Source organism: Staurois parvus, unplaced genomic scaffold (assembly GCF_062004578.1).
Source record: "Staurois parvus isolate SC_StPar_1 unplaced genomic scaffold, SC_StPar_1.0 ptg000635l, whole genome shotgun sequence".
Taxonomy (NCBI): Eukaryota; Metazoa; Chordata; class Amphibia; order Anura; family Ranidae; genus Staurois; species Staurois parvus.
Genome location: NW_028318431.1, coordinates 4,542,381 through 4,566,104, shown reverse-complemented (window position 1 = coordinate 4,566,104; position 23,724 = coordinate 4,542,381). Strand labels below are relative to the sequence as shown.

At 40.6% G+C, this 23,724-nt stretch overlaps 1 protein-coding gene across 1 annotated transcript in view; it reads left to right on the top strand.

Annotated features, from left to right (window-relative positions):
* The window catches only part of TAX1BP3 (Tax1 binding protein 3), a 67,457-nt gene extending 45,116 nt beyond the window's left edge, over positions 1-22,341 (top strand). Inside the window, exons 2-4 of the mRNA XM_089693675.1 lie at positions 10,214-10,333; positions 11,027-11,104; positions 15,638-22,341. Of these exons, the coding sequence (XP_089549801.1) occupies positions 10,214-10,333; positions 11,027-11,104; positions 15,638-15,775 (336 nt within the window). The 3' untranslated portion in view covers positions 15,776-22,341. The remainder of the gene's footprint in view (positions 1-10,213; positions 10,334-11,026; positions 11,105-15,637) is intronic.
* Positions 22,342-23,724: the final 1,383 nt, after the last annotated feature.

The following is a 23,724-nucleotide window of genomic DNA, read 5'->3' as shown; positions in this document are numbered from 1 at the left end:
TTCGACTCGAATTCCACTTCGGATACTTCGATTCGCTCATCTCTAACTATATTATTGCAGTAGAAGCTGGTTGCATCATATTATGTTTTGACAGGTTGTTATATTTTTTTTTTTTTTTTGTTTTTTTTTTTTTTTTTAGCTTGAGTGTGACATTCAGCATACATAGTATTTGGGCATGGTATTGGCTGCCAGGTCTTCTTTGTTTTGCTGGGCATTTTCTTAAGCAGGACATACACGGTGCAAATTTCTTTCTGGTAACCATGGCTTTCAGGAAAGAAATTCGCTGTTTGCCCCCCATCAACACACAGTGATGGGGAATCCTTTCTACCGAGTCATTGTATTCTCCTGCCAGAAAAGGATACTGATTAATGTTAGTGGCTATACCAGCTGCTAGCAATAATCACATCTGGGATCTGTACCTGGTTGTACATAATGCAGGCCATACATGGTTCGAATTCCGAACAATTTTTCGTCCGAAAATCAAAATCGTTGTTCGCTCGTTAATCTGATGGTGCCATCAATGATTTTGAAAATCGGCCGACCAAGTCATAAAGTTCACCCCATATAACAGCGAAATGTCTGTTCCTTCCAGGTCACAGCTCATGCACATATTATTATAGTAAAAACGATCATATGAGTTGACCATCATTCAATCGAAAATCGGTTATTTTTCACAAATTTTCCAACATGCCTGATCACCGAAAAGGGGAGGAACCACGAAAATCGGCCGGTGCCATTGACCCACTAACAGAGCGAAAATTGCTCGATTTATTCTTAGGTCCGATTTTCGGACGAAAAATCTGTCGAATTTCGACCCATGTATGGCCGGCATAAGTTCACCAATCAATCGGTCAACTTGGTACATTCAGCCTGCCCATACATGGTTCCTGCTGAACCAGCCGAGATTCGAACCATCCAGTCTAAGGTGTCTTCATGTCTTCCTGTTTCTCACTTTGCTGCAGCTCAATTTTTTATTCTGCCCTCCAACACACAATAAACACCTTTTTTTGATTGCTTACTGCCTGACAATTTCCATTGACTTTTTTTTCTGGTGTAACCCTTGCCTTGCTCTGTGTCTCTGACTATCTCTTGTCCTGGTATAAAGCTTTTTACATTTTTAGATGATATTGGATTCTATTAAACCCCATGGGGAAGGGGGTGTGCTATGCCCATAGCAGTAACATTGTTGTCCTAATGTTTTGCCCAGACTTATTGTCATTACATTATTCCTTTTAATTGAATATACACATTATCTACATATGTTCAGTCATACCTATTTTCAGTTGTTTACACAGACACATTATAATATACTACAAGGACTATATCAAAAGGCTGGCATATATACCAGGGATGTGCAATTTATACCTCCTGATGCCCAGTTCTGGGCGCCGGACAGGTAAGTATTTTTTTTTTTTGGTCCCCCCCCCCCCCCCCACTGTGGGCAAGCAGCAGGGCTCATTTGCCAGGTGGAAGCATTTGGGCGGCTGCGCTGCAGTCCAAATGCTTCCACACACTCCGCTAGTGTAAGCCTCTTTTAGACCCTGGATGTCTCAAAGAGAACTTGTCACCAAAAATCATCACGTAGGGGACCTTGTCCCCTATGTGGTTAATTTTTTTTTTTTTTTTTTAATTTAAAAAGAAAAAATTTTTTTTTAGAGTAACAGCTCTCATCTCCCCCCACCCCCCCCCCCACAAATTTTTTGGAGCCACCCCCACATATATGCATGTAAACGCACACGCTGGGGTTCCTACACATGAAAACGTTGATTACAATACACCTATTACATATTGCCGCACACGCCAGAATGAGAGCAATAATTCTAGCACCAGACCTCCACTGTAAGGCTACACTGATGACCTATAGAGGGCCTTTAAAGCATCAGCTATAGAAAATATAGGGTACTAAGGTTTTTCACAAGCGCACACAAATTTAAGGTTTGATATGTTAGATATCTATTTAATTGGTGCAACCTTGTCTTTTATATTTTACCAAAAAATGCCTTCTTGTGCCCTAAAATTCTCTCAAGTGTGTTTTTTGTTTTTTACTGAAATTTGGCATTTGCTAGACCTTTGTGGTAATATCGTGTGACATAAAAAATTGGAACTATCAGTATTTTATTCTCTAGGGTCTCTGCTTTCAGAAAATATATCATGTTTTATGGGGTTTATGTAATCTTCAGTTCTAAAATTATTTTTTAATCGTGTGCAAAGAACACAATAGGAGCTTTGGCAGCGAAAAGGGATAAAGGATACATTCACCTTTGGGAACATGTTACATTTTACATCTGTTCTTAGGGTGGATCATGTAACATGTTCCAAAGCCCTATGTGTACCCTGAGTGCAGCTGTGTGGGATCGACCCACATGGCCACGTCATCCATTCACAGAGTTCTGTGAGTGAATCGACTATGAGTACCGACAATCTTTGTGGATGTCGGCTTGTAGTTCTCAATGAACCACCATGGCATTGTTGAGCGTTGTGGTAGTAAATTGATTCTTCCTGTCAGTATGAAATTGTCTGCCTGTATGATGAATGACTTCTGTATATGTATGGACAGACTGATTACACTGTCAGTCTGCAGGAGTCCTGCATTACACCCGATCTGCTCATCATTGATGCAATTCTTTCCAGGCTCCTCTACTTCTTTTTTTTTTTTTTTGCAAAAAATGTGCATCTGTTTATTTTAAAGGTGAACTTGTCATTTAGTGGAGTGGACATTGGAGCTTGATTTGGCTGCTCAGCATGTGCTTGTACTGAGCACCCCAGTGCTTCTGTGTGTGAAGGTAACCTGAAGGAATAAAGTGTGTGGGTTTTTTTGTTCTTTTTTTGGGGGGGGGGGTTTTTTCTCTCATTGGGGCTGGCACCTCATTTACTCGCTCAGCAGATGTGCTGAGCATCAAGACACCCCGACACTCCCCTTCCTGACAAGCACCCAATTGCTGCTCATTGCACTGCAAGGTCTCTCCCCTCCCTGCTAGTCCCCGGGTGCGGTGCTGGAGACAGGGAGGGGAGGATATTAAAAATATTAAACATTTAAGTCGCCATAAAGTCCCTTTTAGTTATTAGAAGCCCAAGACATTCCTAAAAGCACCTCCAATTTAAATAATGTTTTGGTTAAAATTGTTATTAATTATCAGGACAAGTAGATTGGGACCCCGATTGTAGTCCCTGAACAAGTAGTTTCTGCAAAACCTTCCACACCCCTGTATACGAAGTCCAAATATCCCAACACAATGGAACTCATTCAGCGATTTCAAATGGCCAGCGAGATAAGACGCAGAAAGCAGTGATACAAGAGGTGTGTTTGACATTCCTATCTGTTCTACATTCCTGCAAGTCACAGCCAGCTCCCGCCTGAGTCATTGAAGACTTTGACATGCAGTGCCTGCATAGAGCATGACAACTTCTCTAATCTTTTCCTGTCTCCTCCTTGCAGCCTACATCCAGCTGTTGTGTGTATTTATACAGTATGCGTGTCTATCACACACTGCATATATATTTTTATATACCTTGTGTTTGGACAAACTGTAATTATACTATACTCTGATATAATAAAGCCCATATTTTCAGAAGCAATTAGTTGGATACAGGTGTTGCTTGTGATAAACCTTTACTAACCTACTAAGTGACATATCGACATGGATGTCATTCCACTTCCTCAAACTTATTCTTTCCAAAACTGAGCTCTTAGTATTCCCTCCAGCCCGTGCCCCCTCCCCTGACTTCTCCATCAAGATCAGTAACACAATTATCAGTCCCTCCCCTCATTCCAGGGTGCTAGGTGTGATCCTAGACTCGCATCTGTCCTTTCAGCCCCAAATCCAATCACTGTCCAAATCTTGTAGACTTCACCTCCGCAACATCTCCAAGATACGCCCGTTCTTAACCTCGGAAACCACTAAGCAACTTATTCACTCCCTTGTTATCTCTCGCCTTGACTATTGTAACTCCCTCCTCATTGGCCTACTTCATCGCAGGCTATACCCACTCCAGTCTATCATGAACGCTGCTGCTAGAATCATCCACCTTACTAACCGTTCTGTATCTGCCACCCCTCTCTGCCAATCCCTCCACTGGCTTCCCATTGCCCAACGGATAAAATTCAAAACACTAACAATAACGTATAAAGCCATTTATAACTCTGCCCCAAATTACATCACCGATCTTGTCTCCAAATACCACCCAAACTGTACTCTCTGCTCCTCGCAAGACCTCCTGCTCTCTAGCTCCCTTGTCTCCTCCCATGCTAGTCTCCAGGACTTCTCCAGAGCTTCCTCCATCCTCTGGAACGCTCTACCCCAATTTATCAGACTACCGCCTACTCTGCTCACTTTTAGGCGATCTCTGAAAACCTATCTCTTCAGGGAAGCCTATCCTGCCTTCAGCTAATACTGGAATCTTCTACTCTTCCAACCAGTCCATCCCCCACAGTTACCTTTTTGTACCACTAGCCCCTCCCTGCTAGTTTGTAAGCTCCAAGGAGCAGACCCTCCTATCCCTCTTGTATTGAACTGTATCGTTGCTGTATTGTCTTCCGTTATATTGTAAAGCGCTGAGCAAACTGTTGGCGCTATATAAATCCTGTATAATATTAATAAACAGTGAAAAGACTGAGCTGGGTACACACGGATCAAAATTTTGCAGGTGCACATGGGACCAGTAGAACTTCTACCTGTGTGTGTGTGTGGCTGTCCCTTTTTTAACAGAAGCCAATTTTTTTTCTTAGATCAACCTCTGTCAAACAGACCTGCTAGAAAACCTTCAATTAGTTGTTTGCAGCTGATCACTGTATTCTGAGAGCAGAGAGTCCTCCCTGTATGAATACAATGTTCCAGAAGAGGGAATACCTGCATCCACCTCACTTTTGTGAATGCAGGATTTTTTTTTCTGTTCAGCCTGCTGGTTGGTTGAGAAAAAAAACGTTGTGTACCCAGCTTTAATAAGCAAGTTTGTGGAAAGTATACAATTTAGGGTTGATTTTCATATAGATTTTCTGGAAATGAGCATTTTCAAAGTATGGGAGATATTTACTAAATCTGCAGAGTGCAAAATCAAGTGCAGCTCTATAGAAACTAGGGCTGCAACTAACGATTATTTTAATAATTGATTAGTTGGCCTATTACTGTTTCTATTATTCGGATAAAAATCTCAATGTTTGCTGTATAATTTAGTTTAATATATAAAGTTATTTATCCTTGATTATTTATATGCGGTGGTATCTGTAAATAACAAGCTATATGGTTGGGGAACAAAATATGTAATCCACTCTGAGACTAAAAGACATTAAGAAAAATTTTATACTATTTAGAGCTTGAACTTGGTACAGATCATTAGACTCCGAGATCAAAATTTTTATGTAATGGAAAAAAAAGAGACCAAAAACAATATTTTGAAGAATTTCAGACAAGACTGTACTTATCATAGGTAGGTAGCTTGATACAATCTGCCTGTGCCTGCTATCACTTAAGCTGTCCATATACAAAACACTTTTTGTGTTCAAAAATGTTCATTTTAAGAATTTTTTTGTTTGCTTTTCTAATAGTCAATGGGGTCAAATCAAAATGTGTGGGGTTTTTTTTTTTTGTTTGTTTTTTTTTCTGCCACAGTAACAGAAAAATTCAAGGGAGCAGAACAGAAAACTTTTTTTTTTTTTTTTTTTTGGATGAAAATTTTTTTCGGACAGTGTATGTGGTTTTCTTTCAGAAATTACAATAATTTTAAAATTGAATATTAAAACCAATTGAAATTTTCGAACGACATTCATCCATTCATCGAATGTGCAAAGAATTTTCATACAAATATTCTCATCTGAAAATTAATACGTGCATAGCCAGCATAAGACGTTTAGTAGCAGCACAATTTTTTTTATTTTATTTAAAAAAAAAAAAAAACTTTTTATAATTAAAAAAACAGATAATCATTACAATAAGGGGTTAATTTTATACTGTGAGACAGTGAAAATAATATATAAAACTTCTATCATATATATAATAAACCCAGAATTAGGATATACAGTGTATTTTAACTAAGTCAAAAGCTACATGAAGTGTGTGGGTGGCGTATAAATCTTTTATAGTAAAGTAGCACTAAAGGCTGAGACTTTTTTTTTTTATATAATCATTTTAATCGCTGGCTGCCGTATAAGGAAATGACGGATGGGCTGTGGTTGTCTCGATCTGGGAGGGCGCCATATGACGTCCTCCCACTAGAGTGCCCCTTAACATCAGAGTGCCCCTTTAACATAACGTGCCCCATAACATATGTAAAGGGGCACTCTGATAGGGAAATATGATAGAAAGGGGTACTTTGATGGGAATACCTGATGTAAAGGGGCACTCTGATGTGGACAACTGATATGAAGGAGCTCTCTGATGGGCACACCTGATGTGATGGGAATACATGATGTAAAGTTGCACTCTGATGGCGACACATAATGTAAGGGGGCACACTGATGGGCATACCCTATTTAGCCAGAAGAAAATTTTAGTGACCAGACCTCCTTAAATTTTATTTTAATACTCTTGGTATAGTGTGGCCCTATAGCAAGGTTAAAAAAAAAAACTTCTGCTTTTTTAGAATCACTTCGTTCTCCTGCCTTTCTGTATGCAGGCCAATTAATCAGCTGACAAACTAATCAATTCTGAAAATAGTTAACAACTATTTTCATAATCAATCATTGATTATAGTGATTAGTTGTTTCAACCCTAATGGAAACCAATCCGTTTCCAGGTTTTATCGCCAAAGCTTAATTGAACAAGCTGAAGTAAGAAGATGATTGGTTAGTATGCACAGCTGCACCAGATTGAGTGCATTCGCTTCAGTAAATCTTCCCATATGTGTCTGAAAAATTACATCATCTCTCATCTCCTGTAACTGCCATGATGTCTGTCCATCCTGAATAAAACCCTTTTGCTTCCTCTAAGTACAACCGGTTATCGTGTGAATTATTGGGCATTCAGCTACAGTCATCTGTTTTATAGCCTGTGGCCCACTGGGGAACTAGGAGTCTCAGCTTTACCTGCCAGGTCTCTTTCAGCAGTCACCAGGCTGTGACAATTATAGCACTAGCGTATTCATAAAGTGCTTGTACTTAGGCCGTCCTCTATTGCAGCCTTTCTCAACCAGGGTGCCTTGAGGGTTCTTCAGGGGTGCCTTGGCAAAATGTCTAAAAATTGCCCAAAAGTTGTATACAAGCCAGCAGGTGGAACAAGCCTGCCTTTTAGTTACACAAAAGCACAGGTCTTCATTGTACACCATTTTGACCACCTAGCCACCGGCGTCCTGACAACCAATTACATCATCAGTTGATAAGGAGGATGTCAGCTGCCTGCACAGCATCCTAGTTTGATCCTCCCCTGCCCCTCTCCATCAGTGCTGGGGTCACCTTGGCTCAGTGAGGGAGAAGAGAAACACTGGAATACTAGTCAGTACCAGTGTGCAAAAGTGTATTTGCTTTGGAAGAATAAATCGCCTCTAACGTTGGGTGTCCTACATGTGTGGATGTTGCTGCGTTATATAAAAATATTGGAATAGTTTTTCACATTTTATAATGGGGTGCCTCAAGACTATTCATAATTTTAAAGGGTGCCTTGGGACTGTGCATAATTTTAAAGGGTGCTTTGACTGAAAAAAGCTTGAAAAACACAGCTCTATTGAGTGTGACTGAAGGTCTATTTTCTGCTTATTTTATAACCATGAACCATTCGACAAAGGATTATTCAGTCCCGGAATGGTTTTGCACATCATGGATTTCTTCGGAGACCTGGGATGTCTCTTTTTGTGGTTTGTAGTACTAGACCTACTCCGCTATCCCATATCCACCTGCTGTGCTCCTGCATTGTCACCCTGGATCATGAGATTTTGATAGTCAAAAAGATGCTGTACTGTCACTCAATGTACAGGCATAGGAGAGATTAGCAGAATGGAGCTGAGTTGGGGGCAGGGGTAGGACTGTATTTTCTAAAAGACATGGCAATGTATTTGATATTGTCATCCAGTTAAAGCAGAGCTCCAGCCAAAAGGGAAAGTCCTGCTTTAAAGCAAAGCTCCACCTGAAAAAAAAATAAGTCAGCAGCTACAAAAACTATAGCTGCTGACTCTTAAATACAGACACTTACCTGTCCCTCGGTCCAGCGGTGTCCTCACCATGGCTGGTTTCACCGGTCGTCTTCTCTCCCCGGCATCTTCAGTGTGGGCACCCGGCTGTGACAGCTTGCGGATTCACAGCTGAGTGCCCACTGAGCATGCACGAGAAGTGCTGTACTTAGTGAATGGGGCCTGTCACGTGTCCCAGAAGACTATGGGGAGAGAGGAGGGGAGGAAAACTTTCGCTTCCGATCACCTAGGCCAGGGGTAGGCAACCTGCAGCTCTCTAGCTGTTGTGGAACTACATTTCCCATGAGGCATTGCAACATTACAAAACTGACAGCTACAGCTATGATTTGCAGAGGCATGATGGAACATGTAGTCCTGCAACAGCTGGAGAACTGCAGGTTGCCTACCCCTGACCTAGGTGATCGCAGCGGAAGGGGGAGCGGGTACCTGTCAAATTCGGGTACCCGCTCCCCAAAGGTGCGAATCCTTAATGGGGAGCGGGGGACAAAGGCTTAAAGTGGAACTTCCCTTTCTGGGTGAAGCTCCGCTTTAAGGCCTTTATAACTTCCCCCACTCCACTTCACTAAATAGTGGGTGGGTAACTGGTTTTGACAGATACACACTTCTGCTTGGATCTCCCAGGCCAGGGGTAGGCAACCTGCGGCTCTCTAGCTGTTGTGGAACTACATTTCCCATGAGGCATTGCAACGTTACAAAACTGACAGTTACAGCTATGAGTTGCAGAGGCATGATGGAACTTGTAGTCCTGCAACAGCTGGAGAGCCGCAGGTTGCCTACCCTGACCTAGGTGATCCAAACGGTAGTTCTCCTCTCCCCCTCCCTCCCCGCAGTCTCACAGAAGAGTGCAGGACCATTCACAATATGCAGCACGGCTCTTGAATGTGCAGTGGGCACCTGGTTTTGAAGCAGCAAGCTGTCACAGCCAGGTGCCCACAGTTGAGATGCCGGCACTGGGAAGAGAAGACCAGGAAAGGAATGGCTTGGTTGAGCACATCGCTGGTTTCAGGGACAGGTGTCTGTTTACTGAAAGTCATTAGCAACAAAAACTGTAGCTGCTGACTCAACAAACACAAAAATGACTGGATTTCCTCTTTTAAACCAATTCTCATCCAATTAATTTGACTTTACACCGTTGCAGAGTGTTACTTTAAGGCAAACTATTCATTTTGAAATGACTGCCAGCACACATCAAAGTGCACCTGAACCCTTCTAGCCACACAATGATGGTAATGTGTTACCATGCACTGCGATGCACGTGCTTTGCGTTAATGTGTTGGGATGACCTTCAGATTGAATGGCACATCAACTACACTAATGCATGCAAGGTGAGTTGCAGTAATGCATGAACACATTGGTACTAAGCATACACTGAGCAAATTTTGGCCGATTCCTGCTGAACAGGCTAAAATCAGGGGTCTCTGTTGGCTGCCTCCTGCACAACATTCCTTTTGATTAAAAAAATTTAAAGAGCCAGATGGAAAATTGTCAACCAAAATGCACCTGTAGCCAATCAGATGCAGGCATTGTTCAGACAGTTGGGGGGGGCCCTTGCTGTTAAAATACCATGACCGCAGAGGGGAATCTGGGTATCTGTGCTGTGTATCCTGCAGGTTAAACAGAAAATAATCTGTATGACCAGCTTTAGTGTAAAATGTTTCACCCAGAATGTTTCCAATGTCTGATTAAATTGTGGATTTTGTGTTCTCACTTGCCCTAATTGAAGCCTATTGATTTGTCTGTCTTCTGCCATTGGTGGGCAGGCAGTATGAGACTGTCCTAGTATAATTTATAGTTGTTCAAAGATCTGCTGCTACTTAAAGAGATTTTAAACTACCAACTTTAACGAAATCTGCTATTTATGCAAATTGTCTCATTCCAGTTCTTCTTTTTCCTTCACATTATGTCCACTGCAGTAGAAGTTATGATGATCCCAACTGGGATGTAGTACCACAATAATCCTCGTGAACTGAACCCCAACACTTCTATATCCGTGTACTAATCCTCTACATGATGTAATATTTAGTGGCTGTTTTGCATATAGGTTAATTTAAGTGAGTTTGTTTCACTAACCTTTAGCCTCTTTTCTCTCTTTCCTCAGCAAAGAATTGAAATTCATAAACTGCGACAGGGAGACAACCTGATCCTTGGCTTCAGTATTGGAGGCGGCATTGACCAAGATCCCACTCAGAACCCATTTTCCGAGGATAAGACAGATAAGGTTGGAGCCTTTTATGGGGTTATAAAATATATTCTCCGGTTTGTCTTGTCTGTATTTATTTTTATGTTAACCTAAGCAGAATCTATACCCCAAACAAAACTGTAATCTATTTTAGATAGGTGTCCCTAAATGAAATGGCTACATTTTGTACCCCCCCATTATTGTTTTATTTATATTTGTTTCACCTGGTAATCCTGCAAATGAAACCTTTCCTATCCTAGGGTGGCTGCACTCACTATGCCATTGTATCTATGGAGGGAAGTCATGGTTGCCATCCAAATTGGACTTCAATACCTTGTCTTCCTACCTTCATCTTCATTTAATGGACGGTGGGAACATTAGTAGTTTGCAAAAGGAAGATGATTAATAGTGCTTTCAGCTCAGTTGCATTTCTGATGTGTTCAATAGGTGTTTTTTTTTGTACTTTCTGTAAGTGAATGCATCCATCACATTTAAAAGAGCAGTGTGGGATCTTAAAAAAAACAAAAAAAAACAAAAAACAAAAACATGCTCACCTATGGCTTAGTCCATATGTCTCCTTTAGGGACTGGTAAGCTGCATTATAATAAATGTATTTGTTCTTGGGTTATTTAAGTGAATGTGATGTATTGGATGGAGATTATTTTACAACATCTTGGACAGTGCTATATAAATGCAATTACAGTTTTCTATACTAACTGCTTCTGTTTACAGGGTATATATGTCACAAGGGTGACTGAAGGAGGACCTGCAGAGATAGCGGGCCTTCAGGCTGGAGACAAAATAATGCAGGTACATTCCCATTCTCCTACGTGTGTGGGTGTGTGTACGTGTACTTGTGCGTATACAGTGAATCTAAAAAGTCTACACACCCCTGTTAAAATGTCAGGTTTCTGTGATGTAAAAAAATGAGACACAGATTAATTTCAGAACTTTTTCCACCTTTTTAATGTAACCTATAAACTGTACAACTCAGTTGAACAACAAACTGAAATCTTTTCGGTGGAGGGAAGTAAAAATAAAAGACTAAAGTAATATGGTTGCATAAGTGTGCACACCCTTAAATTAATACTTTGTTGAAGCACCTTTTTGATTTTGTTACAGCACTCAGTCTTTTTGGGTATGAGGCTATCAGCATGGCACATCTTGACTTGGCAATATTTTCCCAGTCTTCCTTGCAAAAACACTCCAAATCTGTCAGATTGCAAGGACATCTCCTGTGCACAGCCCTCTTCAGATCCCCCCACAGATTTTCGATCGGATTCAGGTCTGGGCTGGGCCATTCCCAAACTTTAATCTTCTTCTGGTGAAGCCATTCCTTTGTAGATTTGGATGTATGCTTTGGGTTGTTGTCATGCTGAAAGATGAAGTTTCTCTTCATGTTCAGCTTTCTAGCAGAAACCTGAAGGTTTTGTGCCAGTATAGACTGGTATTTGGAACTGTTCATAATTCCTTCTACCTTGACTAAGGCCCCAGTTCCAGCTGAAGAAAAACAGCCCCAAAGAATGATGCTGCCACCACCATGCTTCACTGTGGGTGTGGTGTTCATTTGGTGATGTGCAGTGTTGTTTCTGAGCGAAATATTCTTTTGGAATTATGGCCAAAAAGTTCAACCTTGGTTTCATCAGACCATAACACGTTTTCACACATGCTTTTGGGAGACTTTAGATGGGTTTTGGCAAAATTTAGGATGGGATGTTTTTCTTCGTAAGAAAAGGCTTCCGTCTTGCTACTCTGCCCCATAGCCCAGACATATGAAAATATGGGAGATTGTTGTCACATGTACCACACAGCCAGTACATGCCAGATAACATGCCAGATATTCCTGCAGCTCCTTTTGGAGAGACGTCCAGTTCTTGGTAATGTCATTGTTGCGCCATATTTTCTCAACTTGATGATGACTGTCTTCACTGTGTTCCATGGTATATCTAATGCCTTTTGGAAATTCTTTTGTACCCTTCTCCTGACTGATACCTTTTAACAGTGAGATCCTCTGATGCTTTGGAAGCTCTCTGTGGACCATGGCTTTTGCTATAAGATGTGACTTAGGCTGGCCATACATTATACAATTATCTTCCAATTTCCTTTAGATTTATCTTCAACTGTGTAGTGCAAGGGCCTGCCTAATTGGATACAACTGAAAGTGTTGTTTAGGTTTGTCCTCCTATTATATGGTGTTTGGTAAATCTAAACCAAAAATCTCCAGATAATTGTATAATGTATGGCCAGCCTAAGATAATGTCAGGAAAAACCTTTTAGAACAGCTGAACTTTGTTTGGGGTTAATCAGAGGCACCTAAAAAAGGAGTCACTACACACCTGCTCTAATTTAAACATGATTTTGAATGTGATTGCTTAATTCTGAACTCTACGCTACATCCCCAGTTATAAGAGGGTGTGCACAGTTATGCAACCACATTATTGTATTTTTTTTTGTTTAAGTTCTCAAATGATTCATCTTTTGTCTCATTCTTTATATCATTCTTTACAGCACAAAAACCTGACATTTTAACAGGGGTGTGTAGACTTTTTATATCCAATGTGAAAGAATTGGTCGCTCTCAGGAGCTCAGTGAATTCAAGTGTGGCACCGTGATAGGTTGCCACCTGTGCAATATAGCTAAAGACCTCCAAACTTCATGTGGCCTTCAGATTCGCACAACAACAGTGTGCAGGGAGCTTCATGGAATGGGTTTCCATGGCCGAGCAGCTGCATCCAAGTCTTACATCACTAAGTGCAATGCAAAGCGTTAGATGCGGTGGTGTAAAGCACGCTGACACTGGACTCTAGAGCAGTGGAGACGTGTTCTCTGGAGTGAATTCAAGCGTGGTACTCTGATAGGTTGCCACCTGTGCAATAAGTCCATCCGTGAAATTTCCTTGCTACTAAATATTCCACAGTCAACTGTTAGTGGTATTTTAACAAAGTGGAAGCAACTGGGAACAACAGCAACTCAGCCAGAAAGTTGTAGGCCACGTAAAATGACAGAGCGGGGTCAGCGCATGCTGAAGCGCACAGTGCGCAGAAGTCGCCAACTGTCTGCAGAGTCAATAGCTAAAAACCTCCAAACTTCGTGTAGCCTTCAGGTTAGCACAACAACGGTGCATAGAGAACTTCATGGAAAGGGTTTCCATGGCCGAGCAGCTGCATCCAAGCCTTACATCACCAAGTACAATGCAGTGTTGGATGTAGTGGTATAAAGCACGCTGCCACTGAACTCTAGAGCAGTGGAGACGTGTTCTCTGGAGTGGTGAATCACGCTTCTCTGTCTGGCAATCCTATGGACATGTCTGGGTTTGGCGGTTGCCAGCAGAACGGTACTTGCCTGACTGCGTTGTGCCAAATATAAAGTTTTGGTGGAGGGGGGATTGTGGTGTAGGGTTGTTTTTCAGGGGTTGGGCTTGGCCCTTTAGTTCCAATGAAGAGAACTCTGAAGGTGTCAGCATACCAAGACATTTTGGACAATTTCATGCTCCCAACTTTGTGGGGACAGTTTGGGGATGGCCCCTTCCTGTTTCAACATGACTGAGCACCAGTGCACAAAGCAAGGTCCATATTGATATCGATGAACGAGTGTGGGGTGAAGGAACTTGACTGCACAGAGACCTGACCTCAACCCAATCGAACACCCTTGGAATGAATTAAAGCGGAAACTGCGAGGCAGGCCTTCTTGTCTGATAACACTGTTCAACAAATTTTTATTTTTTGCCAGTTTTGGAAACAAAAGGATCCATTTCTTAATGAATTTGACATTCTGAGTTCAAATATAACAATGAAATTTGTCAATTGGCTCTAGTTTTTCTGTAAACGGAAAGTTTTCTACTATAGGCGTAATGACTACATAATGCACAATAATTATATAGATAGATGTCTTTCCACAAATATAAAGCAAGTGATATTGACTACATAACAAAGCCTAAATGGCATAATATATTGCATAGGATTACCAAGAAAAATTATAGCCATAAGCTAAGTTGAATCATTTTAATACTTAGGATTCTCACTAGTTTTGTCTTCAGTTTGTGTCGGTTTTGCTTCTCTTGGCTTTTCTCTTGTATTCGAGGAAAGGGCTATCTCTTACAACTGCACGTGACTACACGCTTCAGGTTCTTCCTCACTTGACTCAACCACGAAGGATTCTGGTGCTTTAGGAATTGGTAGCCCCTCTCCATGAGGAACTGGACGTATTGCCGATGGAATATTTGGATAGTGCACAGATAACTTTTTCTTATTTAGCCCTTTTACAATTGGAGGCACCATACAAAAGTAACAATTACTAACATGATCTGTTGGCTCTCTCCAAATCATTGGCACAGCGAAAGGCATAGATGCCTTTTTTCCATTCAACCATTGCTCCAGTGCCGTCCCACAAGAATTGCAGCATATATGTGGTGCCCAGCTCTTGTCCTGGTCTCCTATCTTGCAGCCAAAATACAAGTTGTAGGCTTTCTTACTCATTCCTGTTATCCTCCTTTTTTGTGAGATAAAAGTTATTTCACCGCAGATATAGCAGAAATTATCTGCTTTATTCACACTAGTTCGAGGCATTACTGAGTAGCCTATATAAGCATAAAACGAAATGTAAAGACGCTGTCGAACTACAATCAGCTACAGATACTGCAGCTTTTATGCAGTGAAGTGATGCAATTAAAGGCTAATATTGCATCATCTCAGTATACATGCAATTTTCTATTGGTCACCAGTATCAATTGCGCAATATGCAGCTGAAGTTGCATCATAATTTTGAATGGCTTACGTCATTAGATGGGTGAATATATCATGGAAACTAGAGCCAATCAACATTTTTTAGGGTCATTTTCGGTTTCAGCACCCCAAAATTATGTAAGATTAGCTAATTTTATGCCCAAAACTTTTTGCCTGTTGAACAGTGTAATCAGTGCCTGATCTCACAAATGTGCTTCTGGAAGAATGGTCAAACATTCCCATAGACACACTCCTAAACCTTGTGGACAGCCTTCCCAGAAGAGTTGAAGCTGTTATAGCTGCAAGGGGTGGGCAACTCAATATTGAACCCTACGGACTAAGACTGGGATGCCATTAAAGTTTGTGTGTGTGTGTCTTTAAACAACATAGGTTGCAGTGTAATGTATGCATCCATTATCATGGCTTATCTGATACATTTTATGAAGGTGAAAGGAGGTCGTAAAGAAGAATTCCAGTAAGAACTATTTATACCTTAATTCCTGTAACATCGTAACAGTTTAAACTATCCAAGGTGCTATTTCATGACCAACTTCTTAGTGTTTTTTGTTTGTTTTTTTTTTGTTTGTTTTTTTTGACTCCCTTATTCACTGTGTATTTCCAGGTAAATGGATGGGATATGACCATGGTAACACATGACCAGGCCAGAAAACGTCTCACCAAAAGGAATGAAGAAGTTGTTCGACTTTTGGTGACAAGGAAGTCCCTGCAGGAAGCCGTCAGACAGTCTATGAGACAATAGAGATGTGTTTACTCCATCCAGCAATTCGGCCTTTACTAGAAAACCGGTTTAACTGAGGGATCATCAGATACAACAGAAGTGTTATCACTAAACTACATCCACAGATCTCTATCTGCCAGTATCAACGATGGAATGTCTTGTCAATCATATATCTTGTGTTGTGTTACTTATGGCCAATTTAATGTGTAACTTTTCTGTCTCGTAGTAGAGGTGGCAGAGCCTACCTACTATTCTGAACACACACTTCCAGAATATTCCCCATGTATGCATTTTTAAAAGTACACTAAATAATGTAATATAGAGAATTAGGATTGTAAAAAATGTTGTGGTAAATGGAATGGGTTCCAAGATTTGTTATATCATTTTATATTTGTGTATGTAGACATCCAGAATTTACTTTTGCACATATTTAAACACATATTTATCACTAACTTGTCTTGACTAGTTAGTTACTCAACAGTGATGTTTTCCACTTTCAATGATGGAGCATGGTAGAAAACTATTTGTGGCAGTACTGAATTTGATATATAAAGGAGAACTACAGGCAAAACACTAAAACCGACAATTATTACGATGTAGATTCTTACCCTTATCTGTATTTTGGTTTTTGACTGTAATGTCTGGCGTAAAAGCTTAAACTCCATATCCTATTTCAGACTGCTAAAACCCCAAAGAGTAAGATACAAGTGTTTGTTAATGGTTATGATGGTAGTCTTGGCAGGATGTGTGATCTGAACCAAAAGTAGCCCCATTGAGTGATGATTCTGGTTTCCATTGTTGCTGAAAAATAGAGTTCAAAACATTCTGGGCACCTCTCTATTAAAATTGCAGAATGTCAAAAGGACTTGATGTATTATTATGTAAGGTTTTATTGGTAATTTTGGCTTTACTATAGTTCTTCTTTAATGGACAAGTCCAGTCAAATTCAGTGTTTTGGTAGAACTGAGTCGGTCGCCAGCTGTCATCCTGTCTCTTGGAGGATTGCGCTGTTGACGTTTCTATAGCTGAAGTCTTTGGAAGGAGGAGAAATCAGTCACTTATATGCTTCAGATGATAGTGACCTGATCTGTCAATGGTTTAGTTATGTTAATAGAAGCCCCTCAACACCTTTAGCGATGATTTGTGGAAACAGTTGATCCAGCAATATGGAAAACCTGTCCCGATTGCTAATTCTCCCCTATAAGATATGCAGTGTCTGCTAGTGTCCCTTTATCTTCTGCCTTATCCTGGTGTCTGCTTGGCTGATCATAATCTACTAAGAACAAAAATATAGGTCTTAGGTTAACTGGTTAGTTAAATTAGATCCTACATAAAAACAGCCTTTACATTTTGAAATATGTTCTCTAAATATCTCTTTCCTAGTAGTACATTTTTAGGTTCAATATACACAAGCAGATTGCCACCCTGTGCACAGTTATCTGTTTGTGGCCTAAATTAGCTGGGAATAGCAGAGTACATGTATCTCTCCATCAATGCCAATGATCTATGGATGTACATTATTCTTTTCACTTGATGTTGGCTCCCAACTTTCTGGAGAAAATGCTAGAGAGAGAGAGATCCACCTTTTTATGCATAGACCAGGGCTCTCCAAACTTTCTAAACAAAGGGCCAGTTGACTGCTCTTTAGACTTCAGTGAGGCCGAACTTTGACTGTTGGGAGTAGAAAAGGTCCTGACGTCAGTGGGAATAGACAATGCCCCATCTTTGGTGTCAGTGGGAGGAATTGCTCCCCATCACAGGTGTCATTGGAAGGAATTGTGATTCATTGTTGGATTCATTTGGGGGGGGGGGAATACGACCCATTGTTAGTGTCATGGGGGGGGGGGGAAATGTGGCCCATCATTCATGTCATTGGGAGGAATTGTGACCCATTGCTGGTGTCATTGGGCCCAATCATTGGTGTCATTGGGACAAATTGTGCCCCTTTATTGGTGTCAAGGGGGGGAATTTTGTGTCATTGTTGATAGCAGTAGATGAAATCGTGCCCCAAGGGCCAGATAAAAGCAAGCAAAGGGCCGTATCTGGCCATCGGGGAACTGCTTGGAGACCACTGGCATAGACCATAGTTTCTCAGTTGTGATGACCAAACCATTATTGTGATATAATAGACCACTTGATATAAACTCTGGTTGGGTAAGTTGTGGTAGAGCCTGTAAGTTTGGTTGTGCTGCCTCAGCTGTAAGCATGATGTAACATTTGAAGGCACATTGTTCTGAGCTCTGACATTGCCTTATTGACCAATTATTATAGAAATCTGGAGAATATGGAAGGACATCTGTGTAGGCAGAGGGCTACATTCATTCTGCAAAATTGTGACCACTAGCAATAGAAGGGACTTAATATATGTGTATATACCAAAGATCTAGTAATCATATTTTTTTTAAATAAAAATGTACACGAGGTACTAATGTTAAAAATGCAAATCGAAACAAAAAAATACTTGCATTGAGATAGGGGTTGTTTTGGTTTTTTTTTTTTCTGTGCATGACAGGTTTCCTTTAAGTTCCCACAATGGGCACTAATGGTTTATATGTAATGAAGGTAATATCCGCAAGATGCTTTACAATGCACTTGGTACCCTTGTAGGATCTGGAGGACAGAGGGCCATGTGATCACAGACCTGATAACCCTTTTAGGGGTCTTTGTATGGAGAGCAGACAGCCATGTGACCAGACGTAACTTTCTAGGGGTTTTGGCCTGGAGGACACAAGGCTATGTGACCATGGACCTGATAATCTTCTAAGGGTCTTGGGTTGGGGGGTAGACTGTCAAGGGACCAGGAGTTATCTAGTTTATGTGTCTTTTCTAATATTCCTCTAACTATTCAGAGATTCCTTTTTTGTTTTTATGGTTGTCTGCCTTCCAGTGTAGGCAGGGCTATTTTAGTGGTCGTGTTGGTTGCCTTGTTACTTCATCTGTGTCGACATGATGTCAAAATAATTAAACATTTCTAATGTATCTTTGCTAGTTACCAGATGCCTTTTAAAGAATGGATTAATTACAGGTGGATGGCTTTTGTAAAAAAAAAAAAAGTGCCTTCTAGAATTTTTTGCTGAAGAAAGGTTATAGGAAACTATGTTGGTGTATGGGATCGTTCTAGGTTTCAGTGGACCAAACAGTACGAATTGTATATGGACAGGCCTTCAGAAGCTGTTCTTGATTTCTTCTATCTGTATAGGTTTGGCTGTAGGAAATATGGAAATCTCTGGTAACCTGTGGTGCATCTGGACAGCCTTATTTCTGTAGGAACTGTTTATTCCTCATAAAACCATGAATGGTAAGCAGCTTCTGAATTGTCTGGATGTATAAATCAAAACTGTAGTAGAGCATGTTCCTAATGGATCTGAAGGGATAAACATTCACATCCCTCACAGGCTGGCTAAAGCAGGGACTGGCTGAATTTTATTCTATGTATGGGCAGGCTGATTGTACCCAAGTCAAGCAGCCTGTCGGATTATTCTGCAGACTATTACTGCCAGCAGCTATACCTGTTGGCAGTAATAAATGAATTCTGCTGATCAGCAAGGCTCCCTGCGCCTCAATTGTCAGAATACAATAGCGCTGCAGGAGGTATTCCCCCATCACCAACTGTGTTGATGGGGAAATTGAGCGATTTTTGTTTCCTTCCTCCTGTGGTGGAAGGAAAGAAAATCAATTTATCTATGGCTTGCCTTAATGCTGTCTTCTAGATTTGTTTTGTATGGATTCTTATTCATATACTTTTCCAAGGATTATAGCTTTTTGGCCTCAAGTATTCAGGATGTTCAATCAATGTAAGACGTGCAAAATAAAAGAACTTGTCTTCATTTTAGTCGTTTTATCCAAAGAGCTCTAAACACTAGGAATACCAAATCTGAACATATTCCATTAGTTATCAAGTTATAAGATCTAGGACTGTGTGAATGGGTATTGTAGTTCTACATTCGCTAAAGAGATAGTTCACCTTTATGAAAAAACTGCTTATGCAGATAAGTGAGCTCTCAGATGCTGAGCTCAGAGCTGCTGGAGAGAGAGCATGTGAGAGGGTCTGAATCGGAGAAGAAGCTCACTCCTGTGATGGTGAGCAGTAAATAACTAGGCCTCACTTAACAACATCCTGGTAGTATTGCAGTCAAGCTTCATGAGGTACATAAATTGCCTACACCTATAGCAAGGACATTATTCAAGTTAAGTCAGAGATACACAGTTTGTGTTCTCCACAGATGCCCCTTACCTATGTAGGCAGTTCTTTGGTGAAGGTGAACTAGCCCCTTAAGGTACAGCTTGTATCCTTTATCCTTCAGGTGAAAAACTGCAGTCATGTTATTAATAGGGAGTGGGGGGGGGGGGGTTTATGAAAGGTTGAAGAGCCGTTCACTCCATCTTTTTAGTGAACCTTTAGGGCCCATTCACCTCATTTTGTGTGCCTTAACTCACATGTGTGAACTTGTGTTTTCATGCATCAAGGGGCCTTGAGAGCCCTTTTAAAAATGGTCTGCCTTAATGCAACGTGCCTCCAATCTCCAAAATCTATTTTTTGGCAATGCAAAAACAACTGCGCATTTACATCAGTGTGCTGCGGTGCATTATAACAAGTGCATTTAGGTCTACTGTATACATTCACTGGAGTGCCATGTAGAATGAAATGCATTGCCGCTTGTGTTACTGCAACACAAAGATGTGGGGGACTCTTTTTTTTGTATCCTACTTAGAAAGTTGATCATTTGACCACCAGTAGAATTTGTCCGTTCTGTTTCTCCAGATCTTGCTTGTGGTTTTCCAGCTGTATTTCACCTTTTTTCTCTGTTGAAATATGCCACATTTATAAAAGGTACATGGACTTTAAAAAGAAAATATGTGCATGGCTACTACAGCACTATGACAGTGGTGAATGTAATTTCTTCTAATACAGCTTTGCCCTCTGAGACCAGGGGAGGCAGAGATGAGGGGGTGCTGTGGCTGCACAGAATCTGTAGGAAGAGTTCTGTCGTCCTCCTCTGTTGCGGAGATGGAAGTGGGAGTAGAGACAAGCCTCTCCACCACTGGACAGAGACGCAAGATCTGGAAGAGGAGTTCCGTCCTCCTCTCTGCTACCGACTGCTGAGACAAGATGGGGGCAGAGACGAGGGAGGTGTCCCAGCTGCAGGAGAAATGTGGACCAAATGATTTGGCCTGCGGGCCTTGTGTTATGACATGTGGTGTAGGTGATAAGGACCCCCCCCTAGGTTATATCCTATTCTCTGTGAATTGCTTTGCTTGCATTCTCTTTAATATCTTTGCATTATTGTGCAAGAAATGTGTTTGTATGCCGTTTTGTATACAGCGGTTTGTTTTATGTGAAGAGGCACTGCCCAGTATCCCAGCCTTACATTGCACTCATTCCGCTATTTATTTAAGAATGGTGGAATATGAACTGGTACTTTTTATACACCTTGTGTGCTTAAAATGCATGTTTTTGTACTTTTGAAAAGGTGTATTTTTTAAAATTTTTCATGCATCACAAAAGGAACAATAAACCAGAGACTTTCCATAAAGCAGTAAATCTGATATTCATCAAACATTAAATACAGGTGAATCTTCGTGGTTTATGCATTTTAAATGAGTGGCTGATTCACTACCAGTGAATGTTTCATCCGTTTTCATTTTACTTCTCTTTTAAATATGCCGCTTGACTTTTAGTGCAAGAGAACTGACAAAAATGCTTGGGCCATTGGATCAACAAATGCTGTGCTTCTGGTCATAGCAATTTTGTGAACAGTTTTAAAAATGGCAGTATTTAGCGAAAAATCTTAAAAGGCAATTTTCTGGTAGTAGGTAAGTGACATTTCATCCAGATACATGTGGGATAGTCATGCTGGATACACATTTCAATTCTCAGGCAGTTTGTAACCACGTTCAATCACTGGAACCAACAACTTAAGGTAACTGTTAAATAAAAAAAAAAAAAAACTGTTGGTGGCTGGCTTTCAGGATGCATTTTGGTGGGATTGGTTGGTTGACATTTTACTGCATGTATATAGGCAGCATTGAAAGTCCTGGGTGAGTGCCTTTTTGAATTGACATAACTTATGTGTCAGATAAAAACCAAAGAAAATATCAATGTAAACACAATTTATTTCTTCCATTTCCTAATGAGTGCTGTACAGCTGACCTTATAAAACTGCTTGTCTAGGCTTTTTCAAGTTGGCCTCATAGCCCATTACTGTTGGTAAATCTGAAGATTGTACGATCAAAATGTATGTTTTTACAATGACTGATACATTATATGCTGCTACTGGTGGCATCTTTCTTTCTTACATTTTTCTTTTACTGACAATAACTCATTAGTTTTAGTAGAACCATTTTTTACTGTATTTGTTTTTTGAACTGTTAACATTTGCCTTACCCCTGGTTTATGTGCATCACTACTCTACAGTTGGAGGCCACTTCATCAGTAATTTATGTTTTAACGCATAGACCCTTACAATACTAATATTGCACTTTTCATTAGCTGATTAATCTGTGCCAAAACGACAATTTATGATGGCATGTTAGTTGAGGTTTTTATATTGTTTGTACACTAAAATTAAAGTAACTGGATTTTACAAGCTAATGTTCTTTGGTCGTCTTTAAATATGACAAGGTGTGTTGAAAATAATAAAAGTACCTTTAAACTGTTAAAACCTCTTATTGTTTTAAAGTGGTTGTAAACCTTATTGTCTCAATCCAGAGTTTAAGTGTCATTTCTGTCCACTGCCTTGTTCCTTTTACTATAAGCATGAGTCACTTCTGATGAGTTTTGCTGACACCAAGAGAAAAACCGTGACAGATGAGGGCACAGCCTGTGATTGACAGTCTCTGCTTTGTGTTCTGTGTAAAGGGGGGTGCATCCCTTCTCTCCAATCAGCTCAGAGCTTTCCTCCGAGATGTAACTTCAGCTCCCCGCCCCCTGCCTTTCGGAGCAGAGAGATCCACGTGTAAATTCTGCACGTTGGATGTAGGGGAAAGTTGACTAGATAAACAGGTACAACTTATGTAGGAGGATTTGTATTATGTCTGTAGCATCTGAGGCCAGACACTTCACTGGGTGTATATAAGGGTTTACAACCACTTTAATGCTCAAATCACATACTTACTGTATGGGTATGTTTTGTTTTTTTTGTCCAAAGTTTCTAAACTCAATAAAAGCCTATGTGTCCATGTACACATAGGCATTTACCAGAATTTAGGGGCAGTAAACGTCACTCTCCTGAATGCAGAAGAATCTAATTCAGGAGAAGAACATTATGGCCAAAAAATGCTAAACTAGTCTAAATGCTAGGCACGTTTTTAGCATTTGGGTGTTTATTCATATCAATGTAAAATAATCTGACCAATCAAATAAAAAAACGTCCAAGTGCTAAACATAGTACTGCATTTACACATTTTTTCCATGTTTAGCGGTTTTCTGCTGCCATGAGCGCTAAATGTCTAGGGGATTTCCTGTGCACATGAGGCCTTAGATAATGGTTTTTTTTATGTTTTTGTTTGCTCAGTACCTCTTCAAAACACACAATGTCTCAAAGACAAAGCTGGCTCAGTATATTCAACCCAAAGATATATATTCATGCTTTAGTCTTCACCCCATGACATAAGACACTGGACTTGATTTACTAAAGGCAAATAAACTGTTCACATTGCAAGAGAATTTTTCCCAGGGCTTAGTGAATGCCGTAAAGCTCTGCTGACTTCCATCATCCAATCATGCAAGCAAAATGCAGTTTTGTTTTTTTTTAAATTTCCTTGCATGCGATTTGGTATTCTTTGCAAAGTGAAATTTCACCACAGTCCTTAAAGCAGAGTTCCACCTAAAAATAAATAAAAGTCAGCAGCAACAAGAAACTCTAGCTGCTGGCTTTTAAAATTACAGCCACTTACCTGTCCCTTGGTCCAGCGGTGTCTTCACCCCCGCTGGTTTCACCAGCCTTCTTCTCTCCCTGGCGCCAGCATCT